The sequence below is a fragment of the Coregonus lavaretus genome (assembly GCF_964263955.1).
Source record: "Coregonus lavaretus genome assembly, chromosome: 15".
Classification (NCBI taxonomy): domain Eukaryota; kingdom Metazoa; phylum Chordata; class Actinopteri; order Salmoniformes; family Salmonidae; genus Coregonus; species Coregonus lavaretus.
Window position 1 is genome coordinate 2,602,257 of NC_140002.1, and position 18,330 is coordinate 2,620,586.

Consider the following 18,330-nt stretch of genomic DNA (forward strand, 5'->3'; position numbering starts at 1 on the left):
TCCCAGAGTGAAATAACATCACACAGGCTCTGATGAAGGCGACTCATACCGAAACGTAAGCCGTTTGTTTACTTGTCCCGTCAATACATCTAATCAGATTTACCCGGCAACAGAGTGCTCCTTTTTCTTTATCGAAAGGATAGTCACCAGTTGAAGTATTCTGGAGTAAGGAATGTTTTTTGGAACATCACACACTGATTTGGGTACTGTACGAAAGAAGACTCCTCTCAGATAATATAATTGTTGAAGCTTATTGTTACGTGTGTGTTTGCAGGGAGTCAGTAGTATAAACTAATTAACGTTGCAAAATGTAGGAATGATTTAATTCAGCTAGTATTCTGCTGTTTCACTCATCATGTAAATCCTCTTCTCACTATGACAGACAGTTCTTCTTCTCCAGGAGCTGAGCTACATCTTACAGTATGAAGTGGGCAATGTTTTGTAACTTGCATGCTAGGGGCACAAGCCTCTATGACAACAAACCTCACAAAACATGCACACATTGTGAGAGTGAAAATAAACATTCTGATTCCAACAACACCGAGAGAGAGAGAGAGAGAGAGAGAGAGAGAGAGAGAGAGAGAGAGGCCCTCAGCAGAGTGCTCATCAGGCCCAAGTTAAGCATGCATATTCGTTCAGGGTGTGATCTAAGAAATGAGGGTGTGGCAGAGGTGTATTCTGACCTTGACCTAATTCCCCTCATAATTTCACCACCTTTACACTCGAGGAAACCATGAATAAGCTTGAGCAAACCTGCCGGTTCCAAGTGGAATAAGCATCTACTGTCACGATCGTCAAAAGGAGTAGACCAAGGCGCAGCATGGAATGCGTACATCTTTTATTAGAGTACTTACACAACTAACAAAACAACAACACGAAACGTGAAGTCCTCGGTTAACAAACAAACCAACACGGAACAAGATCCCACAATACACTGTGCCAAACAGGCTGCCTAAGTATGGTTCCCAATCAGAGACAACAAGCAACAGCTGATTCTCGTTGCCTCTGATTGAGAACCACCCCGGCCAACATAGATACACATGAACTAGATCCTAACATAGAAACACAAACACATAGAATCTACCCACCCTGGCTCAACATATAAGAGTCCCAGAGCCAGGGCGTGACATCTACTTTATTTTTTCCAATAGAAATAACAGCATTCTCCATGCACTGTAATTTATTAACGGATAAGAACTGATAAGAGCTAGGTAAATGAGTAATCCGTTTTGAGAAGGGGATTGTAAATACACATAGCGATTGATTATTTTTCCTTATAATCCCTGGAGACGAATGTGAAAACAGTAAACTGAAAATCATATCAACATGACATGTATTGTGGCCCCTTTTCCACAGTGAAATAGGCTATAAATAGCTGTGCCGTTATTCAGAATATGAATTGTGTGCCCTCAAATTTGCGTGCATGAGATTTGGAAACCCAGTCTATAGGGCTGAACCTGCCAAGTTGATGTATGCACTTTAGAATGTTTTAATTATAACCTATGCCCGGGCTTTTCTTCCATTTTATTTTACAATTTGTATCATGTTAAATATTAGCCACTATCGGGTGACACCGTCAGTAATACCCACATAAATGTATAACTGTCACTTTAGTGTTCGTTCTCTTCAATTTGCATAATTCCATTTCATTTCGTTTCCCTTTCTTTCCTCTGTCACATCCGTGTAAGTTGTTCCTGAGGGTCGCTAGCATTAATGGATCATATTAGGCTAACGTTGTGCAATAATTTAGGACATGTAGCTTATTTGAATCTTTATGGAACTACACGTAGCAGGTTAAACCTGGAGCCTGGTGCATGGTTCACGACGACAGGACCGTTGTCATACAGTTCCATGATTAGTGAGAATTAGGGTAGATTTATAGGACTATTGTTCAACCCCTATTGTAAAAAAATCTTCCAATATTTCATGGATTGAACTTGAATATGACAACTTTCAGGATGAATCAAACCACTGTATTTTTTATTCATCAATATATTTTGTGCGTAAAGCCTCTCCAAACCTGTTTTTGTATGATTCATATATACTTTCCCAACCCTAAAATGTGCCTACATAATCTACAAGATCAGAGTATTATTTTAGCTACCAGTTTCGGAGACGAAGATGCATAGATGGTATTCTTTCATTGATCCATATATTCTGAAACTGTTCTCTAGATACACTACATCACCAAAAGTATATGGACACCCCTTCAAATTAGTGGATTCGGCTATTTCAGCTACACCGTTGCTGACAGGTGTATAAAATCGAGCACACAGCCATGCAATCTCCATAGACAAACATTGGCAGTAGAATGGGCGTACTGAAGAGCTCAGTGACTTTCAACGTGGCACCGTCATAGGATGCCACCACCTTTCCAACAAGGCAGTTCGTAAAATTTCTGCCCTCCTAGAGCTGCCCCGGTCATCTGTTAGTGCTGTTATTGTGAAGTGGAAACATTTAAGAGCAACAACGGCTCAGCCGAGAAGTGGTAGGCCACACACAAGCTCACAGAAGTCCATAGCACAAAATAATCGTCTGTCCTCGGTTGAAACACTCACTACCGAGTTCCAAACTTCCTCTGGAAGCAACATCAGCACAGGAACTGTTCGTCGGGAGCTTCATGAAATGGGTTTCCATGGCCGAGCAGCCGCACACAAGCCTAAGATCACCATGCGCAATGCCAAGCGTTGGCTTGAGTGGTGTAAAGCTTGCCGCCATTGGACTCTGGAGCAGTGGAAACACGTTTTCTGGAGTGATGAATCACGTTTCACCATCTGGCTGTCCAACGGACGAATCCGGGTTTAGCGGATGCCAGGAGAACGCTACCTGCCCGAATGCATAGCACCAACTGTAAAGTTTGGTGGAGGAGGAATAATGGTCTGAGGCGGTTTTTCATGATTCGGGCTAGGCCCCTTAGTTTCAGTGAAGGGAAATCTTCATGCTACAGCATACAATGACATTCTAGACGATTCTGTGCTTCCAACTTTGTGGCAACAGTTTGTGGAAGGCCCGTTCCTGTTTCAGTGTGACAATGCCCCCATGCACAAAGCAAGGTCCATACAGAAATGGTTTGTCGAGATCAGTGTGGAAGAACTTGACTGGCCTGCACAGAGCCCTGACCTCAACCCCATCGAACACCTTTGGGATTAATTGGAAAGCCGACTGCGAGCCAGGCCTAATCGCCCAACATCAGTGCCCGACCTCACTAATGCTCTTGTTGCTGAATGGAAGCAAGTCCCTGCAGCAATGTTCCAACATCTAGTGGAAAGTCTCCCAGAAGAGTGGAGGATGTTATAGCAGCAAAGGGGGGACCAACTCCATATTAATGCCCATGATTTTGGAATGAGATGTTCGATGAGCAGGTGTCCACATACTTTTGTGTATTGTGTATTGTGTATTGTGTAGTGTGTATTCTATTGAGTCTGTCGACAAAATTCTGATTATGGGTACACCATCTTCAAAGGGATCGCTTAAGATAAATGTACTGAAAAGCCTGAATGAAAATTCCATGACAAAATCTGTTGGCTAGCAAGTGCGCGCAAGGGAACCACGCCTGCAAAGCCTGTTACACATCTTCATAAGGTAAGTCTGAATACCAACTACTGAGAAGTGCGTAGGAAAGGCGTGTGTAAGAAATGCGTAATTTCCTAAATCGGAATCGGGCCCCAAGTGCAGTGGGTCTGGAGGACAGTTTGCTCCGAGCATCTTGGCTGCCAGAGGTGGCAGAGGGGAGGTCACTGTTACTGCTGACTGGAGTATAGGGTGGAGTAATGCTTTTAGAATAAACCCTATCTGCTTAGCCACATCACACTGCCACCCTCACCCCTTCACCTCCAGATCTCCAAACATGGTTTCTATTCTGGTCAGGCGGAGGCCCTCCTTTAGGGTGGATGGCGGAGGAGCGGCATGTGAGACAGAGGAGCGGCGAGGTCCTGTGTGCTACCCGTTCCTGGTCTCTTCCTCTCTGGAACCATTCAGAGACACTCATTTGATTATGAGCCAGGCCTAGGTTACAGATGAGAGGTGCTGTGATCTGAGCACGGCTGTGTCTAACACAGGGTCAGAGGGTCAATGCTGGCAGGAAGCTGGGAGCACAAGGGCCGTGGAAGAATCCTGCAACCATACTATAAAAAGCAACACAGTCTCATAAGGTTTCAGGAGTATAAGGTCCCCATTCCACGTTTTAATCCAAGTGTTTATCTGGTCCTTTGGTGTGTTCAGCAGCCTGCGAAATCTGCCGAGCACCAATGCATGCTCATCTCATGTGAACTGTCACTGTCTCTGTTGATAGTAAGCTTGAGTTGAGCTCAACAAAGCAAACCATTTTGTTTCTCATTAGCATCCAATAGAAGGTGTGTTCAGTGTGGTCTGTCAATTATCTCATACTAGCCTGGAATGGTTCAAAGAAGGGAAACACTCCCCATCAGTGCTTCTCAATCCACTCGTTCTCCATCAGTGTGAGTTATGGTTGAAAAGCAAAGATGAATGCGAGTGTGTGCTTATATGTGTTTGTGTGACTCTGGGAAGATGTGAGCCGTTGTGAAGAGAAGGAAACAAGAGAGACCAGTTGGAAAGGTTACGGTGGAACAGATGGGATGGAAGGATCAGATGAATCATGACACATCCCCTGATGACTCATCCATCTCCACAAACACACACTCAGTGAGAACAGCTGTAATGTTACCTCAAACAGATTTTCCCACTGTTATGGGTCCTCCTGTGAAAATGAGCCTACTGTAATGCCTGTCTGTGAGGCTGTATTTAAGTCCTCATGTAACAGGAATCAGTTTTTTTCTTCTTCTTTAAGTCAGCTTGACACAACAAAGCAGAGAAAAGGATCTGGAATGGGTGTCTTACTTTATTCGAGTTTCCAACGAGTCTCCGTTGCCTTGCTTTTGTGACTAGTGAAAGTACATTAAAGACTAGGTCCAAAATGTGTCCAGAATTCCCAGAGTCTCTTCTAAGAAACTACAACAGCTTTTGGGATTGTAATTACTCCATCAGTTAACCAAGAGCAGTAACAAGCTGACACAGGACATCTCAGTAGGGTGTTTCCACATTAGGCCTACTTTATGGTCCAAAAAACTGGGCAACATCGTAAAATCACTGGATTGCTCTGACCCCTTGAACAAACATTTCATTTTCTCTCAACTATCTTTTGGTGGTATCTGAAAGTTGCAGGGAGGCATGAAAATATATGATGCCCCAGGATATACTCTCACAATATCTTGTGCTTAAAATGAGACCATTAAAATAATGAAAATTAATACAAAGAAATCGGTCATGCAGAGAAGATATTTTGAAAGAACCATTAATAATATTGTTAAGTGCTCAGAGCCTATGGAGAAAGACATTTTATCTCACTGTAAATTTGAGATGGTGTTACATGATCATTTGACAATAATGCAATATGATTACAGCATGATATCTTATTTGTTCCACAGCTGTTGATTATTTGATTCCTTGATTCTTGATTCCTCCTAAAGCATATGAATCCATCCATCCATCACTCACTTTCTTGCTAGTGGAACACGAGTAACTGAAAGGTGTACCATAACAGCATGATTGCAGTGACATTTTGGGCATGAATAAGCCTGAAGAAAACTTGATATGTTATTGTTAATGGCAGATTTCCAAAGCAATAATTGTCACAAACTCCTCATAATGAACCTGTAATTACAGCAGTTTTCATCCCCCAGTATGTTGGGGGAGATCAGAGAGAAAAGTGAAAGGCAGAACAGTAGCCTGTGTTACGTGTTCCGTTGAATTATTACATTTAAAAGAATTATCATTTAAGATGCACCCAATCCTGAAATACTAATGAAATAAAACACTTGTACAAGTCCGTATAATTTAATTTCATTGTGCGTCAAAGTAAAGAGCCCCAAATATTCCTTGCATTCAGTGGGCTTTTTGTCGAGATCAGGGGAAGAAAAGTATCTTTATGTGTGATCCAATACATGATAACTGTCCGTGTCTCTACCATTGACACATCCGCTGAAGTAATGTTACCTCTAAACATAAGGGCCCCATGTGCTAAACTGTTTTCTACACACAGCAGCATGCCTTGTGTGGCAAGAATAGGATATGATGGAGAGAGACACCAGACAAGACACAGAGACAGCAACAGAAGAATAGGATATGATGAAAGTGACAGGGCGTCAATCAGCCTGCAGGGCCAATTGTGTATAGTAAATGGGAACTCAGTCCCTGTTGGGATCTCACAACATGGATCTGAAATGTCAGGTTGGTTGACTGATGGATAAAATGTGGAGGAGTTGGGTGGGGTAGGACAAACTGGTCTATTGCTGAACCTTACAGCAGCTACGACACCAGATAACATGTTTACAACTCCTTGGCCCAATTATGTCCTATTATTTTTATTCTAAACGAATTAAACGTAGGCCTGATCAATTGACCAACCCATTTGCAGTGATAATATATAGCCAATCAACTGCAACAATTTATCTTATTAATCTAATTCTGTTCTGTGGGCGACTGAGAAGGAAACCCCAACTCAGAAGCTGAGAGATCAATCAGAGCGCAAGACATCAACGGCAGCGCCACAACGTAGCCTTTCTCAAAATGTAAATGTAATATGGTCTTTATTCCTCCCAGGCAGCATCTTTCTTTGAAATCCTTTACCAGTCATGATCATAATGAAATATAAAGACTTTGAAGTGAACTAGCCTCAGTAATGTTAAGAACAGATCAATTTATACTGAACAAAAATATAAATGCAACGTGCAACAATTTCAAAGATTTTACTGAGTTACAGTTCATATAAGGAAATCAGTCAATTGAAATACATTGATTAGGCCCTAATGTACGGATTTCAGGACTGTAAATACAGATATGAATCTCTTGGTCACAGATACCTTTAAAAAAAAAAGTAGGGGCGTGGATAAAAAAAAAACTGTCAGTATCTGGTGTGACCACCATTTGCCTCATGCCGCGTGACACATCTCCTTCATATAGAGTTGATCAGGCTGTTGATTGTGGCCTGTGGAATGTTGTCCCACTCCTTTTCAATGGCTGTAACGAAGTTGCTGGATATTGGCGGGAACTGGAACACGCTGTCGTAAACGTCAATCCAGAGCATCCCAAACATGCTCTATGGGTGACATGTCTGGTGAGTATGCAGGCCATGGAAGACCTGGGATATTTTCAGCTTCCAGGAATTGTGTACAGATCCTTGCGACATGGGGCTGCGCATTATCATGCTGAAACATGAGGTGATGGTGGCAGATGAATGGCACGACAATGGGCCTCAGGATCTCGTCACGGTATCTCTGTGCATTCAAATTGCCATCGATAAAATGCAATTGTGTTCGTTGTCCGTAGCTTACGCTATACCATAACCATAACCCCACAATACCATGGTGAGGACGATGAACACGCAGATGAGCTTCCCTGAGAAGGTTTCTTACAGTTTGTGCAGAAATTCTTTGGTTGTGCAAACCTAGTTTCATCAGCTGTCCGGGTGAATGGTCTCGGACGATCCTGCAGGTGAAGAAGCCGGATGTGGAGGTCCTGGGCTGGCGTGGTTGCACATGGTCTGCGGTTGTGAGGCCGATTGGACGTACTGCCAAATTATCTAAAGCGACGTTGGAGGCAGCTTATGGTAGAGAAATTTAAATTAAATTATCTGGCAATAGCTCTGGTGGACATTCCTGCAGTCTGCATGCCAATTGTATCTGTGGCATTGTGTTGTGTGACAAATCTGCACATTTTAGAGTGGCCTTTTATTGTCTCCAGCACAAGGTGCACCTGTGTAATGATCATGCTGTTTAATCAGCTTCTTGATATGCCACACCTGTCAGGTGGATGGATTATCTTGGCAAAGCAGAAATGCTCACTAACAGGGATGTAAACAAAGGTGTGCACAAAATCTGAGAGAAATAAGCTTCTTGTGCATATGGAACATTTCTGGGATCTTTTATTTCAGTTCATGAAACATGGGATCAACACTTTACATGTTGCGTTTATATTTTTGTTCAGTGTAAGAAGATATCAAGTTTATCTTTATTTTTTTGGACTGTCCTGTGGTAATTAAGTACAATATAATTGACAATACATAATACTGATAAACAAATGATAAGTGTATAGGATGAATATGTATTTCAAATGTTCATGCTTCATCCAGAGATGTGAAATTAAAAATGCCTACTGAAATGCCAAAAAAAAGAATAATTCACTGCAATGTTACGTTTATGGTATCTGGGGATTATTGGCAGGAAATCACACTATTAAAATGAATGAGAAACTAGATCATCTAGGTGCTGGCTAAAAGGTTCAAAGAGGATGACTACAAACAAAAAGGCACGTGTGGCTAGCGTGTTCTGTCCTTGTATCATCCACCTAACTTGTATGATTCAATTGGGCCCTCTGCTGTTCAAGAAGAGAACTACAAATACTCCCATCACCCCATACTTTTCTAAGTTCCTGAGTGCTTGCAACTGTAATGTCAAGCAAATAAAGTGTAAAAACACTTAATTCATTCTTCATTCATTTACTTCAATTAAGATATATTGGAGCAATCAAGTTAAACAATAAGTACACTTTATTCACCTTGGGTTCATGCATATTTAAAACAGTTGGGACATTTATTTGGTCAATTATTTCTATACATCTAGATTATTTACTTAAACTGATATAAATATATATTCTATAATAGTACATTACAGAGACAATGTTTTTTCAGTCAACAAGTCATCTTTGGTCACAAAAAAACTGTAAACAGAACTACAAAGGAGTTCACATTTTAGCTTCGTACTATTGATCAATATTGTGACCAGTCTGTGAACATTAGTAGGGAAAGGGGGTACCTAGTCAGTTAGTACATGCTGATAACGTTTGAGGCTCTCTTTAGCAACTTATTCATAACATCTGGGTAATATGACCCAACTTCTTCAAAGTGCTCTTTTGACAGGAAAAATATATCCACATAGTTATCAGCAATGGCAGTGTATGTACACAACTTGGATTTCAGCAGCAAGTCAACTCCCAAGGCAGCTCCAGTTGTAAGATACTCAATGACCTCCTTTCCAGTTCTCCATGAGCAAAGTTTCACCTTACCAATCAGGATCAGCAACATGCCACGGCCAGAGTCTCCCCTTCTATTGATGTATTCCCCTAGAAGAGACAGCATTTCAGCATGTATACCGAAATGTATACACTGTTTACATTGGTTATACACTGTTCCCCATTCAAAATACTTGTGAAAAACTCATGTGATAATGTACATACACACTGTCAGATTATTCCTCAGAAGTGGTTAGGTGCAGAATCTTAGTTAATGAAGTCCAGAGTAAATGAAATGGACCGACCATACACCCTGCAGACTACTAGTGCAGAATGTGAAGTTACTGTCCCTTCGGAAAGTATTCAGAGCCCTTGAATTTTTCCACATTTTGTTACGTTACAACCTTATTCTAAAATGGATTAAATGAAAAAACGTCCTCAGCAATCTACACACAATACCCCATAATGACAAAGTGAAAACAGGTTTTTAGAAATGTTTGCAAATGTATTAAATTAAAAAACAGAAATAACTTATTTACATAAGTATTCAGACCCTTTGCTATGAGTCTCAAAATTGAGCTCAGGTGCATCCTGTTTCCATTGATCATCCTTGAGATGTTTCTACAGCTTGATTGGAGTCCACCCGTGGTAAATTCAATTGATTGGACATGATTTGAAAAGGCACACACCTGTCTATATAAGGTCCCACAGTTGACAGTGCATGTCAGAGCAAAAACCAAACCATGAGGTCGAAGGAATTGTCTGTAGAGCTCCAAGACAGGATTATGTCGAGGCACAGATCTGGGGAAGGGTCCCACAACATTTCTGTAGCATTGAAGGTCCCCAAGAACACAGTGGCCTCCATCATTCTTAAATGGAAGAAGTTTGGAACCACCAAGACTCTTCCTAGAGCTGGCCGCCCTGCCAAACTGAGCAATCGGGGGAGAAGGGTCTTGGTCAGGGAGGTGACCAACAACCTGAGCTCTAGAGTTCCTCTGTGGAGATGGGAGAACCTTCCAGAAGGACAACCATCTCTGCAGCACTCCACCAATCAGGCCTTTATGGTAGAGTGGCCAGACGGAAGCCACTCCTCAGTAAAAGGCACATGACAGCCCGCTTGGAGTTTGCCAAAAGGCACCTAAAGGACTCTCAGACCATGAGAAACAAGATTCCCTGGTCTGATGAAACCAAGATTGAACTCTTTGGCCTGAATGCCAAGCGTCACGTCTGGAGGAAACCTGGCACCATCCCTACGGTGAAGCATGGTGGTGGCAACATCATGCTGTGGGGATGTTTTTCAGCGGAAGGGACTGGGAGACCAGTCAGGATCAAGGGAAAGATGAACGGAGCAAAGTACAGAGAGATCCTTGATGAAAACCTGCTCCAGAGCGCTCAGGACCTCAGACTGGGGCGAAGGTTCACCTTCCAACAGGACAACGACCCTAAGCACACAGCCAAGACAACGCAGGAGTGGCTTTGGGACAAGTCTCTGAATGTCCTTGAGTGGCCCAGCCAGAGCCCGGACTTGAACCCGATCTAACATCTTTGGAGAGATCTGAAAATTGCTGTGCAGCGACGCTCCCCATCCAACCTGACAAAGCTTGAGAGGATCTGCAAAGAAGAATGGGAGAAACTCCCCAAAACAAGTGTGTCAAGCTTGTAGCGTCATACCCAAGAAGCCTTGAGGCTGTAATCGCTGCCAAAGGTGCTTCAACAAAGTACTGAGTAAAGGGTCTGAATACTTATGTAAATGTCATATTTCCGTTTTTTATTTTTAATTTTTAATAAATTTGCAAAAATGTCTAAAAACCAGTTTTTACTTTGTCATTATGGGGTATTGTGTGTAGATTGATGAGGGGGGAAAACAAATCAATCAATTTTAGAATACGGCTGTAACGAAACAACATGTGGAAAAAGTCAAGGGGTCTGAATACTTTCCAAATGCACTGTATGTAGGTGTTTATTCCATATGTAACTCTGTGTTGTTGTTGTTTTTTCCGCACTGCTTTGCTTTATCTTGGCCAGGTCGCAGTTGCAAATGAGAACTTGTTCTCAACTGGCTTACCTGGTTAAATAAAGGTGAAATAAAAGAAAAAGAAATAAAATAAAATTCTAGTTAGTATTCAGCCTATGATGCTCAAGTTTACCAGAGGTGTAGCTTTTCAGCAGCATCTTTGTTGCCAAGTGTCTCAGGAATGTTTCTGAGAGATGAGTGAAGAGCTGATTTTTCTTCAGTAGATTCACACTTATTCTAAAATGGTGACAAAATAATACGGGGCTTCATAATCTCATGCTACATGGTCTTATTTTGTACACATCGTTTTTCTAATTAAGCAGTAGTTTGGTACAGTATGTAACAGTTCGTTAACATTTCATCACTAAGCATTTGCAGACATTAGTAATGATGGATTGCTAGTTACCTTGAGAAAATGTCTACTTTCATACAATGAGGTGTATCTTTGAACAATTCTTCAGAATCTATCCCTTTGGTTCGTGTCCATCGGTAATTGTAGAATCGGATGACGCGATTTTGCAGCGCTGATGGAATGTTTTCATCCATCATGTAGTTTTGGACTGCCTGGATTAAAATGGGAAGAGAAAGACGATGAGTCATTCAAGTTCATAGTTCTCTCGCAACAGTACCTCATTTTCAGCTTTTGAAGACTGAATTCCATTAAATCAAAAGCTACTTAAATTCTAGTCTTGAGTATTATTGTTCATACCTGCAACTTCTCTTCATACGCCACTTGAAGTGATTGCTTGTTTGTTTGAGTGGATGAGAGAAGTCCCATATTGTAACTGACTTGCATCTTGGAAAGAATTATTATCAAAATGGAGAATAACATTTCTTCGTATGTCACTGCACGGATATCACCATAGCCTGTTGTTGTGTAAGTTGCTAAAGTCCAATATACGGAGTAGTGGTAAATATCAGGGAGGTAAAACACGTCTGTAAAAACACAACATAAAAACAACACAAATAAATCTAGTGTTTACGTATTTAGAAACTCAGAAATTTTGAATATGTCAAACTAAAAGCCCTGTCAAAAGTCTAATAAATTAATTGTAATAAATAAATTAATTGTATTCATTTATTTTATTTTCATTACCAAAACGAACGTAATCATTCATCATGCCTTACCCATTTTAGCTGACCTTACCTGTGTTGACAACCCACGAATTAAAGCCACCATGTATAACAAATAAAAGAAATAAAACTGCGGTACAGTGGACAAACAGGACTGCATGGACCAAGTACTTGATGATTCGTATGGCAAGCAAGCTGTCAATGTAAAAAAAAAATAGAAGAGAAATAGATTAGAGACAAAAGACTGGCGATAACATCAATCAAAACAACTTGACAGTGGGAAATTGTATGGGCCGGCCGGACAAAGGTCTAATCTAATACATCTCAAATTCCTGAATAAGCACATATACTGTAAATGATTAGAGGATACAGAAGCTACAACATGGCCTTTTATTCCGCATCATTCAAAACCACACAACTGTTTAAACACATACTGGTAAAAACAGCATTGAGAACATGCTAAACTAAACAAAAACATAGTGCACATACTTAGTAATGATGGATTGCTCCTCCTTGTGCATGAAGACAAGTACAGTCAGAATCCGGAGTAGATGAAAACTGCGAACATATACTATTATCTGCAGAAATGCTATTGGTGACACTTGATTCATGAGGTGCAAAATTGTAAATGCGTATGGGAATGAGCATATGACATCATAAATGTATCCCACTTTCCTCGTCATATAGCTCAGTGACACAGATTTGTAGTCTGAGATGTATGATCCACCTTCATCATAGAAGCAAATATGAAATTTCAAAATGATCTGTAAGAAAAATTACATTGTCAATGTAATCATACGCAAAGACCTAAAAACAAATCCGTTCTGAAGAATATTAGCATAAATATTGAAACAGGCTTAATACAACAAGGTTAAAACAAAATGGTGGGTGTAGTGTACATTATAATTTATGGAAACACAATGTATCAACAGACTGAAAGGACCCTAAAGTGGTTATTTGGATTACTAACAAATTCATGAGCTGTGTCCCTCACCTCAATCATTTGAATATATTCGATAATCATTGTGAACAAAAAGATGCCTCGGTCAAGATCGAACACAGATGGCTGAAATTGAGGGAAATCAATAGTTAATATGTTCTTATACTACTTACAACTCAAGTGACCGAACACAAATATTCATACAGATTATTATTCTATTTGACTGATATTTTACCTTGAGGTCAATAATACGATAATAGGCAGAACTCCACTAATGGATGGGTCAAACTATTATGTGACAACAAATTATAATTCTGAGAACAATGTGCACCACTTACCATGTATGTTATCGCCCAAAACAGAATGATGATCAGAAGGCAAGATGTGTACTGATACACAACACGTACTGTGCTCTCTGGATTGATTGTTGTGTTGTGGATTCTGATGACGTTCAACAGAAAACGGATCAAGAATTGAGTGAAGCTCGTCTTAATTCGGACATGAAATGGGAAGTCTTTAAACTTAGCTTTCTTTTCCTCTTCTGCCATGCAGTGCTTGTAAAGCTTTATATCTGATGGAAGAAACAAATTGCTCACATATAAATGTACTTCATAAATGGTGTAACCCATAAAAGCTACAAGTATAAGAAAGATGTTTGCTGCAGCAATACTACAGCAGAGCTAAGCAAAGCTTTTTCCTATAACTTCAAAGATATAGTTTTTTCCCTTTTTTTTGGCACAAACACATTTTTGGGGGGCAGAGTTTAAAAATGTGTAATAAGGTGCCTCAGTACAACTACCATACTTATAAGAGTTACATAGATTTGCTTTGGCAGAACTTTCTATTTCATCAACACATGAATATAGCAACATTACTGAAGTAATGCCAGCCAACTTACATCCTGTGTCATTCATAAGTAGGTCAGTTGCTGAAACATTCTTCTGAACTTTTGACATGTCCATTGTTCTTTGCAGTAGCTGTTTACGTTTCATTTCTGCAGCTTTCTTTATCTGTTTGCAAATGTCTGGATAGTATTTTACAGTTTCATCAAGGCTTTTCTTGGAGAGGACATACAGATCACAATTTGTGGCAGCCCTGGGACGCACAAGAAAACAGTACAATACTGATTGTTACAAGACATATACAATGCTACAATCTAAAATGTATTTGATCAGAGACACAGAATTGTATATTTAAATGAGAGACAATTATGTTTTAAGTCATCAAAAGTATCATGCCTTATTGTGGTTGCACGAGGTTCTGCAAACAGTAGGCTTCCTTCTCCAAAGTATTGTCCTGCATTCAGTTTGATGATAACAGTCAACTCGTCCTGTGACAAGACTTCTACTTCTCCCTTTTCAATGAAATACATCTAGGAACAAAAATGCTAGTAATAACAAAAATGGTGAAGAGAGCAACAGCAACATTCTCATGTGCACCTTTTCTGTCATTAGGATTGAGCCCTGCTGTCATAGCCAATGGAAACCTAAACACAGCAGAGCCATGTGTCACACCTCTGATCCAAAGTCATTTCTTTTGCATATCAGGTCATTAGCTCTGTAAAGGCAAGGTCGAATCTGTCTAGCTAGTAACCGAATGAATCCTCCATCTGTTTCCAACTGGTCCACACTCTCTTTCCTCAGTATTTTGTGAAAAAAGGGTCCCTGTAGAGTTGGCAGAACAGAAAGAAACGTAGCTTCCAGAAATACTTTTGAAGCAAAGATTTGAAGAAAATACTTACGAGCTGGAAAAAGTAAAAATTATTTTACATCAAGCTTTCCAGATAATGTTCTCTCAAGTGGGGATAGATTTTGTGCCACTGAGTTCCTTTGCTGCTTCCTCTTGATATCAAGTCCAAATGCCTAAAATTAAACAATAATAAAAGTATATACCGGTATACTTACTTTAGTCACAAAATTAAATCAAGGTAGTCTAAGCTGATAAATATATAAATTGATAAATGTACCTTTGCAATAAGGTCAGAGTAGATAATTGTAGATATATCTCCGAGTAGAGATGATGGCAAATACTGAAACAATGTGTCTTGGTCTAGTCCTTTCGTTCTTATCCATTTGAAAGCATAGAAGTTCACAGTATTGTGATATAGATCCCCTGTAATGTTCTGACTCTAAGGCAGAGAATTGCACATAATGAGACCTCAAAAATATAACAGGTAAGCCACAAATGTTGCCACAAAGGAGATCAAATCTACAAAAAGAAAAACCTTACCTTCAAGAATAGTTGTATGCTTTCCTTTTTCTCAGTAAAGGCTTCCCTTGTAGCATCTGCATTGGCTAACATAGCAGCACATGTACCAGCCACATAACCACAATACAACGCTCCAGACACCATTATGAAGACCATGGTAATTTTCTGCAAAGACACACAAACAACAAAACAATACAATTACTTTCAAATACTGTACATATAATAATAACCATATAAACCTTTAAAGTAGCTTTAAAAACATATTGCTGTGATCTTGAGTTATTTATGACTTAATTGATCCTAAAACTGTTTGCAATTTGAATAACCTTACCATAGAGGCTAGATAAGGATGAATATCACCATATCCTACACCACAGAGAGTTGTAGTTGCAAAGTATAAACTTATGGAATACAGTTCTGTGAAGGTAGCCGTTTCTGAGGGGAAGGGGAGTTTTCCATGACAATACAAAGTCCTCAAGTAAGTTATACACTATACACTTTCCATACCATTTTTTGTTTTAATCTTTCAGACATTTTGATAGCTTATACTGTAGAGTAAATGAATGATATTATAATTTGGTTTAGATAGTAGTACAACAATAGTAGTGGTAGAAGAACAAACTAGTTGAGTTAGAACTTACCATACACTGTGTTAAACGTGTAGTCCAAGTGATACACCCAGGATTGTGATGAACAGTTGTGCTTTATCATAGGCAATAAGTAATTGGTTGTGTCACCAAACAAGTCTGCTGGAGGGCATACAATTGCAAAAACGATGCAAGTGCTGAAGTGAAGTAAAAGGATGCAATACAGAAAGAACTTAGCAAATGTGACAATCGCCTTTTCGCTTGCAATCCCAGATTGCCAGAATGAAAATGCAAGAGGAATCCGATATAACTGGAGAAGATGTGGGACTCTGAGATATGCATATAGGTGCAGTGCTTCGCTGTTGGAGTAAAATCCTTTCTCATCAAAAGGGGATACCACCATCCAGCCAATAACTTCCCAGGGAAAACAGCTGATGAGATCTATTAGAAAGCTTGTCTTCACATAGTGTTTTGCAGTTTCCAGCGTGTCCACTTTGAGATTGTCCTTGTAAAAAGCAACATGCAAACGGATATACATGTCAATCCAACAAAAAAGGCCCAGAACGTAGGACAAGATCCAGAGTTCTTTTTTGTAGTGGAGAAAAGCAAAAAGAAGAGAGCTATTGATGCTGATCGTTATGGCCAAAATACATCGGAAAAATTCCCATCGGATGTACAGTGGATTGCTAGGCAAAATGGCACTCCTATAACTAGAAAAAGAAAGTACATTTTCATTACAGAGCAGTGTCATAGTTTATAGCACCCTTCATTACACTGTCATCAAGTCTCATAACATTATTTCAAGTAATTTAGAACACACTGTCTGTCAGTTTGTCTCAATGAAACATTAAGCATTATATACACTGAAGGTCATGATCTGAAGAAAAACTCTGCTAATCTCTCTTGCACAGTTCTAAAAAAAGAGAGGTTGTAACTTGTTACAGACATAATTTGTCTCTTGGAGCAAAATACCAAACTTGATGTAAATGTTTATGTAAATGCTGGTTATATTGTGGGTAGCTCAAATGTTTATGTAAATGCTGGTTATATTGTGGGTAGCTCAAATGTTTATGTAAATGCTGGTTATATTGTGGGTAGCTCAAATGTTTATGTAAATGCTGGTTATATTGTGGGTAGCTCAAATGTTTATGTAAATGCTGGTTATATTGTGGGTAGCTCAAATGTTTATGTAAATGCTGGTTATATTGTGGGTAGCTCAAATGTTTATGTAAATGCTGGTTATATTGTGGGTAGCTCAAATGTTTATGTAAATGCTGGTTATATTGTGGGTAGCTCAAATGTTTATGTAAATGCTGGTTATATTGTGGTTTTTATTATGACATGTGGAAGGTTTGACAGCGACAAGTTTCACAAGTCTGAGCTGCTGTCTGCATACCTTGGAGTGGGAGGTATCACTTTAGTTTTGCTCAGTTTCAGAAGTTTTTCCTCAACAGTTTCTTCTTCTGCTCCAGCATAGATTGGGAAGTTTCCAAAGTCCTCAATATCTACAATCGGTTATATGTTTAGTTTTTCCTAATAATTTAATAGGCATACACTGCCGTTCAAAAGTTTGGGGTCACTTAGAAATGTCCTTGTTTTCGAAAGAAAAGCAAAAAAAAATTTGTCCATTAAAATAACATCAAATTGATCAGAAATATACAGTGTAGACATTGTTAATGTTGTAAATGGCTATTGTAGCTGGAAACGCCTGATTTTTTATGGAATATCTACATTGGCGTACAGAGGCCCATCAGCAACCATCAGTCCTGTGTTCCAATGGCATGTTGTGTTTGCTAACCAAATTTATCATTTTAAAAGGCTAATAGATAATCAGAAAACCCTTTTGCAATTATGTTAGCACAGCTGAAAACGGTTGTGCTGATTAAAGAAGCAATAAAACTGGCCTTCTTGACTAGTTGAGTATCTGGAGCATCAGCAATTGTGGGTTCGATTACAGGCTCAAAATGGCCAGAAACAAATAACTTTCTTCTGAAACTCGTCAGTCTATTCTTGTTCTGAGAAATGAAGGCTATTCCATGCGAGAAATTGCCAAGAAAGAGAAGATCTCGTACAACACTGTGTACTACTCCCTTCACAGAACAGCGCAAACTGTCTCTAACCAGAAACACCAGTCTCAACGTCAACAGTGAAGAGGCGACTCCGGGATGCTGACCTTCTAGACAGAGTTGCAAAGAAAAAGCCATATCTCAGACTGGCCAATAAAAAGAAAAGATTAAGATGGGCAGTCTGAGATATGGCTTTTTCTTTGCAACTCTGCCTAGAAGGTCAGCATCCCGGAGTCGCCTCTTCACTGCTGACGTTGAAACTGGTGTTTTGCGGGTACTATTTAATGAAGCTGCCAGTTGAGGACCTGTGAGGTGTCTGTTTCTCAAACTAGACACTCTAATGTATTTGTCCTCTTGCTCAGTTGTGCACCGGGGCCTCCCACTCCTCTTTCTATTCTGGTTAGAGCCAGTTTGCGC

At 39.9% G+C, this 18,330-nt stretch overlaps 1 protein-coding gene across 1 annotated transcript in view; it reads right to left on the minus strand.

Annotated features, from left to right (window-relative positions):
* Positions 1 to 8,801: 8,801 nt before the first annotated feature.
* Positions 8,802 to 18,330, minus strand: part of cngk (cyclic nucleotide-gated potassium channel) — a 43,855-nt gene continuing 34,326 nt past the window's right edge. The window contains exons 23-37 of the mRNA XM_084178268.1: positions 17,244 to 17,352; positions 15,902 to 16,557; positions 15,592 to 15,626; positions 15,282 to 15,425; positions 15,019 to 15,180; positions 14,291 to 14,424; positions 13,951 to 14,147; positions 13,391 to 13,623; positions 13,107 to 13,178; positions 12,602 to 12,876; positions 12,186 to 12,307; positions 11,748 to 11,974; positions 11,445 to 11,602; positions 11,172 to 11,275; positions 8,802 to 9,135 (exon numbers count right to left, since the gene is read on the minus strand). Coding sequence (XP_084034394.1) covers positions 8,837 to 9,135; positions 11,172 to 11,275; positions 11,445 to 11,602; positions 11,748 to 11,974; positions 12,186 to 12,307; positions 12,602 to 12,876; positions 13,107 to 13,178; positions 13,391 to 13,623; positions 13,951 to 14,147; positions 14,291 to 14,424; positions 15,019 to 15,180; positions 15,282 to 15,425; positions 15,592 to 15,626; positions 15,902 to 16,557; positions 17,244 to 17,352 — 2,927 coding nt within the window. The 3' untranslated portion in view covers positions 8,802 to 8,836. The remainder of the gene's footprint in view (positions 9,136 to 11,171; positions 11,276 to 11,444; positions 11,603 to 11,747; positions 11,975 to 12,185; positions 12,308 to 12,601; positions 12,877 to 13,106; positions 13,179 to 13,390; positions 13,624 to 13,950; positions 14,148 to 14,290; positions 14,425 to 15,018; positions 15,181 to 15,281; positions 15,426 to 15,591; positions 15,627 to 15,901; positions 16,558 to 17,243; positions 17,353 to 18,330) is intronic.